At 42.3% G+C, this 9,379-nt stretch overlaps 1 protein-coding gene across 1 annotated transcript in view; it reads left to right on the top strand.

Moving 5' to 3' along the window:
* Nucleotides 1–9,379, top strand: part of LGR5 (leucine rich repeat containing G protein-coupled receptor 5) — a 95,275-nt gene that overhangs the window by 36,659 nt on the left and 49,237 nt on the right. The window contains exons 3-4 of the mRNA XM_025207167.1: nucleotides 2,941–3,012; nucleotides 4,407–4,478. Of these exons, the coding sequence (XP_025062952.1) occupies nucleotides 2,941–3,012; nucleotides 4,407–4,478 (144 nt within the window). The remainder of the gene's footprint in view (nucleotides 1–2,940; nucleotides 3,013–4,406; nucleotides 4,479–9,379) is intronic.

Genomic DNA, 9,379 nt, shown 5'->3' with positions numbered 1-9,379 from the left:
TGGCAGTGGCGGTGGTGCTGCCTGCCACTTTAAGGGCCTGGAGCTGGCAGCTGCCAGGTGCCTGATGAGGGTCGCCTTTTTGGATCTGGGGCTGTCCATATAAACAGGGGAGTTCTGCTGCTGGAGGCCAGGCAACAACACCGCCTGGCCAGAGGACTGCTGGTATCACCTGGAGGTGAGGGAGGAGCTGTCGGGGATGGTCAGGAGGCTCCTGGTCCTGGGCATAACCTAAAACTGCACCCTGCCGGGAGTGGGTGGCCTGGTGGGGCTCCCAGTGGCGCGGGAGCCCCCAGGAAATGCCAGGCCAGTTACCACCCCAGTGAAAGGTGGGTCAGGGTGCCTTAACCCCTATCCCCCACAACCGGGTGGGTTACCCCTTCATAGGGTCTAGAGGGTGGAGCCCTAGAGAGAGAGAAAAGGCCATAGACTCACTCCTGTCTGGACTTCCCCTAACTGGTCAATGCCTGGGCCAGGACTGGAAGGGTCAAAGGGCCAGGGGCCCACCACGAGGAACGCCCAAGAGCTGTGTGCCTGGGGTTCCGACTGGCCTGGAGATGGGCCAGGGCTAGTGAGCTGAAGGTCCAGGGGGACCACACCCAAAGGGGGAAGTGGTTCAGGGAACTATGCTGCCTAGTATGAAGGCAGATGAGACCACCTGAGGAGGGGAATCCAAGCCAGGTTCAAATAGTAGGATTCTGGGAACCAGCGTGGGACCAGTGATGATGATAACATCTAGATGCCATCAGTGAGTCTTGGGCTGCAGTGTAGGGGAGGAATGGAGCTGCAGATAGTGCCCCCGGGGCTCGGGGCCGGGAGGGGGCAGCCCCCCACTTAATTACATCATTTAACTAATTAACAACAAGTCATGGTGGGCAAGAAGGTGGGCGGTTAGCCCAGAAACTGGCGGGTGAGCCACAGTTAAATTGGCCCCCAGAAGACCCCCTGTTACAATGACCAAAGGTGAAGGAGCTTTTTACTCAGTAGCATAATGGTCATAGCAATAAACTGAAATGTGGAAGACCCAGTTTCAGTTTTCTCCTCTGCCTGAGGGATTTAAAACCCAAATTTCCCACAACCCCCAGGATTGTGCCTTACTAGCTACTAGGTTAATGGCTCTTTTACAGTGGAAAGGGAGAGGAAACATCTAATGAAGCTGTCCCACTATCTGGAAAGAGGATCATGAGGCCAAAAAGGAGAAAGCATGAACATGACCTTCTGAAACTAGTGGTTAAGTCAGTCACCTGGGGGAATAAGGGACCAAGGGTCTGCTGCTTGCTTTAAGGCCTTTTTACATAATGTATGTTAAATAGTCATATTCATAAGAATACTTGGAAGGGAACCATAATCACATAGATTCTCTCTCTTCCTCTATCTCTCTGTGTCCAAATTAATCTTTGTTCTTTTCTGTGCTGTAAAACTGCTTTAGCAGGAGGGTAAAGAGTGCTCCCACCCCAGAATAGCCCAAATAGCTATTTTAGGCTGATTGCTCTAGGGGACCACAACCAAAATTGTAAATGAAAAGAGTAAACCCTGCTCTTTAGTTTGAAAGAAATAACTTAGATGCTTAACTCATGTAGAGATTCAAAACTGCAAATCCCTACTACATATAGGCACCCAGGATTCAGAGGAATACAGGTTTAAAATACACCCCTTTCTTCTGAAGTTCCTATTGGCTACCATAAGAGGATCCCCACTCAGTGCATTGGGTCTCTTGGATTGCATTTGTGTGGTGCCCATGCACTGTACAGGAAGCTTAGGAACCTAATGCAATGCCATGGATTCTTTTCTTGGACCATGCACCCAAATTCTTTTGTGGATCTAGCCTTTGGTCATGTCTGTATGGCTTCCCTCCTGACCTTGGGTCCACTGCCAACAAAGCAAACCTTGCCCACTTCCTTCTGTGGTCCACCAGCAACCAGGAATGAAGCAGAGTAGAAACATTAGAAGCAGCTCCAGGTGGGCCTCACCACCCTTCCTTACTACTGCCATCAGACTCTCTTGAGACAGAGGGGTACACACTGCGGGCTGCTCTCTGCCATTGGCTCTGCCTAAGTACCAGAATCTCATGTGCTAGAGTTGAAGTGTGGGTGGAGTGGACAGGGTCAGGAGAAAGGCTATAGACTAAGAGAAAAATACTTTTAGTCCCTATATGACTTAGTTCCCAGCTTGTCCATACCTCAAAAGAGTGTGGACAGAAATGCATTCACACTGTGAGGTGTTAGTTAATGCAGTGGGGACAGTCATTTCAGTACCATTATTTCATACCAATAATGGAATCTTTCTTACACCCACTTTCTGAGGAATGCCTTTTCTTTTGAAAAAAATAACATAGCTCAAAAAGCAATTTACAAACTTAAATGAATACTCTTCATACAATGAGGGAAATGCACGATATAAATTTAAAAAATATTTTAAGATATTTTATCAGTGACAACAGCCACTTGTTAAAGAAATAACCATGCACCATACTGCAACTGCATGTATAATTATGGTAAACAAGCTATGGTCATTAACATGCACATATACAGTGTCCGTGTACACAACTACATAAAATATATGCAGAAATTATGCATACACAATTCCAAAAATATATTCCTGAAAGTCTGATAACGCTACTGGTAGTCAGTGTATTTATATTTTATTATTAGGCATTGTTTATCCTTTAAAAAAAACAGTATTAACAATTAGATGTACGTTATGAACCATAAACCTGATTTATAGTGAAACTGCAGTTGTCTCTACAACCCAGCGGCCAGTGAATCAACTATATAGTTACAGGATTTTTTTAACAGTATATTAATGACAAAACCAGGGACTTAAACAACTGCCTCTGGCATCAGTGATTCGAACACAGTTGTGTTTCACTTTTTAACGGCCAAATTAATTCCACATGAAGAGAAATGTATTTACTCCTTTTTTTTTTTTTTTTAAACCCTGCAGACGTCTTGCAGGAAATGGTTTGACATACATTCCCAAGGGAGCATTTGCCGGCCTTTTCAGTCTTAAAGTGCTGTAAGTAAACTGTGTGTTGTTTGATATATTTCTGATTTCCTAAATGCTCCAGGGAGCTAATTAATAAGTAAAATTGCTCAAGTTAAGTAAGCTATAGCTATATTCTTGTTCAGTTACATTTGGGGATGAAGGTACTTATTAACATTTTCATTTCTTTGCTTTATTAGATGAAAAATGTCCTAAAAAACAAAAGTTGAAAACAAAAATGCTAGTCTAAAAAAATTTACTCCTCAACTAGATGTCAGCCATACAATATCAAAGACAAAAATTGAGTTAGTTAGCAGGTTCTTTACCCATCCACAAATGTTCTGAATTCAAGTCTAAAAACTTTAATGATTTTTAATAGTCACATAAAATGGAAGATAATTTTTTTGCCTTTTAGAGTAATGGGTTGGGTTGTTTCATTTCTGTAAACAAGGCATAATTTAAGTACAGTTCTCATTTCAGAAATAAATCTTGTTTCTATATTAAAGTAATCACCACAGGATAAGCTTTAAGTCTATCAAGAAAACAGCTAAAGGATATTTTCAGCCATTTTTGTGCTTCCTTATGACTTGAAATATGTTCATTTAAGAATATTCCTATTTCTAGCTAATAATGCTGCATCTATAGTCATAGTTGCAAATATTACAAAGTTTGTTTAAATTACTGGGAGTCTGCTCACACAAAAAAGTTGCATTACTTTGGTTTTATAAAAGTCTTGTCTTTCTCCATTCCAAAGTGATGTATCAAAGGCAAAACAATCACATGATGAATATAAACAGGAGATTTCTTCAGGTGATCACTATTGCTGGTGCAGATGGAGATGCTTCCTCTGCAGCCTAGAGAAATCTATAGTATTTACTGAAGCAAAACTCAATTTCAGCAAAATCTTAAAGTACTTCTAGAGCAGGGGAAAATCCAATTGGCTATAGAAGCAGTTTCTTGAAGAAAGATGACAAATTACCCCACTGATTTTTATATTTTTACCTAAATGATAGGTGGGAAGCGACTTGCAGTAGCAGGGAGCAGTTTCCGAAGCACTTAAGGAAGTTAGCAGCACAAGTCTCATTGAAAGCTAATGGGATATACTCTAACTACTTCAAGGGCTTGTGAAAAATTCCACCCTTTTCTAGTGTGCTGCCATTTATATAGTGATAATTGTTTGCCTTGGAAGCACTAATCCACTAATGAAAATCACAAAGAATGCAGATTTTAAAGGTAATAATAATGTAGTAATTTTTTTAGATAATCTCTGTAGATGTTTGATATGCTCAGAATCTTTCAGAAAGGCCCATGCAGTTTTATGCCTGGGATTTCATAAGTGTCAGAAAACCTAATTTGCCAACAATCTGTAATATAAAATAATTTTCTATACTCATATTGTTTCTGTTTTTTTGTTACTCTGAACATAGAATGCTTCAGAACAATCAGTTAAGTCAGGTTCCCACTGAAGCACTCCAGAATTTGCGCAGTCTGCAGTCTCTGTAAGTATACTTGATACACCAGATTATACCATAGTGTTTACATAACACCAATTTATAGGCTAATGTTATAATCAAATAATGTACTTGACCAGCTTTTTCTTCCCAATTCTCTTTGGATTCATTTTTAAATTATAGCATTATGTTAACTGGTTATGTAAGACAAAGGATTCTTCATTGGAAACTGGCATCTGCCTTGCTGTGCTATAAAATTGGTTCAAGGTCTGAGCAAACAGTCACTGCATGGTAACACTCACTGTCTGCTGGAGTATTATTTGTTTTCATGATCAATGCTGATCTTTCCCATTGTTCATATTTCCTGAAAAGCACAGAATAGATTTTGTAAAATAATCCTAAATTATGTCGTTGTCTTAGAATACTGAAACTAATCTATTCATAAAGCAAGACACCATTGGAAAAAAAATAATTCTGTTTTTTGTAATATGCCTAAGTTATCCAAAGTAGATAGGTCCCCTCATTATATGACTTTAACTTTGTCTACAAGCTTCAGTTTTATCAGAATTGCTGCCAAGGTTCAACAGTCAAAGGTTACCTCTGGCTGGCTTCTTTGTGGCATTTATGAAATTATTGATCGTTTCAATTCAGTTCCTAATAGACAAAAAAGAAAGGATAGTTTTGTGATTACTTGTCTTACATTTGAGTAAGTACAGAACAGGGGCAGCAGTGTCTGTATCTCATACTCTAATTTGATCTCAAGCCAGCATCTGAGTTGAAGCCACAGCCTCTGTTCCCTGCCACTACCCTTAAGCCTCTGTTCTTCCCCGCCCCGCCCAACACACCCCTTTTCTTCCTACTGCTGCCTGCCTTGGAGCACATGCTACCTCCAGCTCCCTCCAGCCACATAGCAGTGGCAACAGCTGTTTCTGTTCCAGCTCCAGGGCCAGGGTCAAAGCTGCCACAACAGCTGCTGTGTGGCTGGGTGGGGGCCAGAAGCAGCACATGTTCTATATTCCTGCCCAGAGAGGGGTCCCCAGCAGGAGTTGGAGCTTCAAAGGGAAAGCAAGTGGTGGGGTGGGAGCAGGGGGAGGCCAGGGGAAACACAGAGGCAGGTGGGAGGGGAGAAGTGATGGGGGTGGGGACAGGTGCCCAAAGGTGCAGGTACTACAGGGAGAAGCAGGCATTAGGAGGTGCATGCACAGGAGGGCCAGGAAGCAGGCGGCACAGGCACCACAGGGTCAGGTGTGGGGTATGCAGGCACAGGGGGGCAGGCAGCCAGAGGGGCAAGTGTTGTGGGGGACAGGTGACAAGGGGCAAGAGTCAAGCCACTTGATTCTCCTGCTGCCTTCCCTACCAGTACCTGCCCCCCTGCTGCTGTTTACCCCACTGCAGCAGTGGGGGAAGAATGAATTTTAGGCAGCCTTCCAAAAATTAGATTTTAGACATGGAAAATTATAACAAAATTATAAATTTTCCAAGCCTAGAATCTAATTATGGAGGGGGTCATCTTAAATTCCAAGTCTAGATTTGGGTAAACATGGTAATACATGAGTAAAATTAAATGGGAAGAGAAGCAATTTATAAATTAGAATATGGGGAAGAAACAGGGATTAAATGTTCAGAAGTATCCTCTCATTTTGGGTGACTAGATTATATGGGAAACCCAACATTAGTGAGCATGGGAAAATTTTGCCTGGCACTTTTCTGTGCTTCAGTTTGCCAGCCTACAGAATGGGAGCACGTGCACCCCCTGAGAGTGCTGGTGCACCCTGTGTCAGGCCACATTTCCAGTTTAGGTGACAGGCAGGGCAGAAGGGGGGCAGGCGGCCGCTTTGTGGTTAATGAGATCGCCCATGGCGGGGACTGCCCCCCTGGTCAGCATGATCAGCCACCAGGGGATCCCCCCAAGTCAGTGAGATTGGCCACCGGGGACTCCCCTCCCCCGTAAGCACAGTCGCCCGCCAGGGGACCCCTCCCCCTGGTCACTGACTCAAGAGGCACCAGTCACCCATGGTTTCACCCATGCAAGTGAAAGAGCACTGAGGAAGTGGTATAGACAGCCATTACAGTGAGTATGATGGAGATGTGTATGCTGCACCTCACCATGTAGTACCTATTCTTTGTATAAATGGAGGGCACGAGGTTGGTTAATTTAACATCTCTTGCATACACTAAATTTAAAGAAAACAATCTACTGAAATTTATTGCAGTGATATCAAACATAACAGGACATCTATTTGTAACTCCCATCTATATATACACACACTCAGGCTAACCAGATTCTTGTGTCTGTCTGATGCAATATTTACTTTCTGTGTTGACAAAAGTTAATTAAAAGACTGTGGGTAAAACAGTCTTAAGATTAGTTATCTAATAATTGGTACTACATTCAGTGTCCTTTCTCTTTATTGACCAGGCGCAGACTAAAATATCTCAGGCATATGCTTTTGAGGTTACAGTTCTTTCCTTTGATCTCTGTAAAAGTCATGAGAAAATTCTGGTATAGTAACCAGAATTGGTTTCCTCCCTCCACTAAACACACAAAAACAATCTTGCTAAGATCTCATTATTCTATATGTATTCTGGACCAAAACATGATAAGTTGATGAAACAAGGGTTTCTTTGTTGCTCTGAGAGAGACTGTTGCATTTTCAGCAGTTTCTAAATAAAATGACAGTATCTCTCATTCTTTCTTGCAAATTTCTTTTCCTAAAGTAGGGAAGAAGAAGCTGAAGAAGAAAACCCTAGGGTTATGTTGTCTGTGTAAAAGCCTGGTATCTGGTGACAGAATTAAAATAGAGAAAGAAAGGCAGTGGCCAGTAAGAACTTTAAACAGCTGCATAGCAGACAGAAGATGGAATGATAAGGACTTATACAGAAAAGCTACTATCTTCTGAAAGAGGATAATTGGCAATAGTGAACTCTTTGAGGAAAAGAAAACCATGATTCTTTTGTTTGCTGAAACGGGGTTGTGCCTGTCAGATAAAGGTGTGCAGAGATTCAGTTTCTTGTTTCATACAGTCTAGTAATTTTCTGCTCACAAGGTGACTCTTGCTTTGATTTCTAATTTACAATAAGAATTTCTGTTTGAAAGCCTTGAAATAACAGGAGTCTTTCAAAGGAGTACTTAAAAAGGTTAAAAGCTCTTAGAAATCTTTTACCAAAGCAAAGTTTTCTTTAAGATAGCAAGGCTCAGTATTTATTTATGGTTAACTTTATAGCCTGGCTCAATTTGTGAGAGCCTTATTAACTCTTTGCTTAAGCTAAAACATTTACAAATCACTGAAGGTTACTTCCAAGTCCCTCTTTTTATCCTTATAGGGTGCATCCAGACGTGTGTGGACATTTAGTTCCCCAGAGACAACTAGTAACAGCACACCTTGTGCTGCAGCTATTTGTCCCTGGGAGTTGCCCCAGGTAGAGTAGGGGAGGCTGGGCCCAGCACTGTCCTGGCCCCAGCAGCCTTACCTGGGGTCCTGGGGCTGCAGCTGGAGTGATTCTGCTGCGCAGAGTGCAGCTCTGGGCGGCCTGGCTCCAGTTTTCAGCAGCAAGCTCTGCCTGAGCATGCGTTGTTCCTGGGTTTTTTCAGTGTCTTTTTTTTTTTTTACCCCTGGATATCCAGGGGTCAAAAAAACCAAAAAACCTGCGAAAAAAAAAACCTAGTGCAGCACATGCTCTGGCAGCATGCCTTTGCAGTGCAAAGAACATCGGACTGTGCAGTATGTGGCACTGCAACCATGCTTGCAGCGCCACGTACCGCATGACCACGCTTCTCTGGAAGCACCCATAGGTATTACCATGTTCAGAAATGCCAGTCCAAGCTAGTTCTATTGCTATCTAAAAGGGATCTGTAAAAGATCATGCAATTCTACTGAATTAATTTTATTTTTAAAAATTACAGCTTTTTCCTGCTTGGTTGCATCATAGATTCAGTTGCACTTATTTTATTTCTACATCCTATTTCTACATGCTGCATTCTATTTTCCCTCCCCATCCTCTAGTACAGAGGATATCAACAACCATGGGTTCTCAACTGGGGGTGCTTGGAAAGCTCCCAGGGGATACGCAGCAGCAGCGCAAAGAAGCGGGGGGCACTCCGGGTTCTACCGCCAGCACTTCTGGTTTTGCCACTGTGCATGCAGGAGCCCCCACCCCCACTTGTCCATCAGCCACTGGGGACTCCTTGCTTCTCCACCAGCCACCAGGGGTACACAAGCCAAAAGTTGAAAACCCCTGCTCTAGCAGCATAAGGGTATGTTTTAAACAGAAATAATGTACTGGACAGACAAAAATTTATTTCTTCTACCTTCTGATAATATTGGTCTTCCCTTGCTGTTCTTTCTATTCTGAACCACCTAGGTTGTCTTCCACAAATCCTCCATATTGTTCATGGCACATTATCTTTCACTAATCTCCCTCTTGAATAAAAGTCTTTGATTAAAAATAAGCAGATCATACTACATGCATGTTATAGTATGCTAAACTGATTTCAGTGTATTTTCAGTGGAGGACTACTGGATTCTGCCAAGCGGATTCCTGTGCCTAGGTAAAGTCAGTGATGCTCTCTACAAGCCTAGTAGTCAGACTGGACTTCTGACAGCTTTCAGGATCAGAGCCTAAACTGTGAATAACCCAAGCTAGCATTAAGGTTTTCCTATAATTCTGTGTAGGGCTATGCTTCTAGATTTGGCTCTAAATTAGCATTAGTTATTTTGAAATTTGAGACAAAAACTCACATGACATACTGAAGGTCACCTTCTAATTGCTATGTTTTTAAATCAATCTTCTCCCGATCATAAATTATTTATTAAACCTGGAAAATAAGATTTTGTCATAAAGTGCACAAAAAGTTTCCACTTACCAAATGCTAAAATTTTCTCTATTTCATTTTTCATCTTTAAAAACAAAAATAATGGGGGGGGGGGGGGGGGGGGGGGGGGAAAAAA

Source organism: Alligator sinensis, unplaced genomic scaffold (genome assembly GCF_000455745.1).
Source record: "Alligator sinensis unplaced genomic scaffold, ASM45574v1 scaffold1021_1, whole genome shotgun sequence".
Classification (NCBI taxonomy): domain Eukaryota; kingdom Metazoa; phylum Chordata; order Crocodylia; family Alligatoridae; genus Alligator; species Alligator sinensis.
The sequence above is the reverse complement of the archived record's forward strand: the minus strand, read 5'-3'. Positions and strand labels throughout refer to the sequence as shown.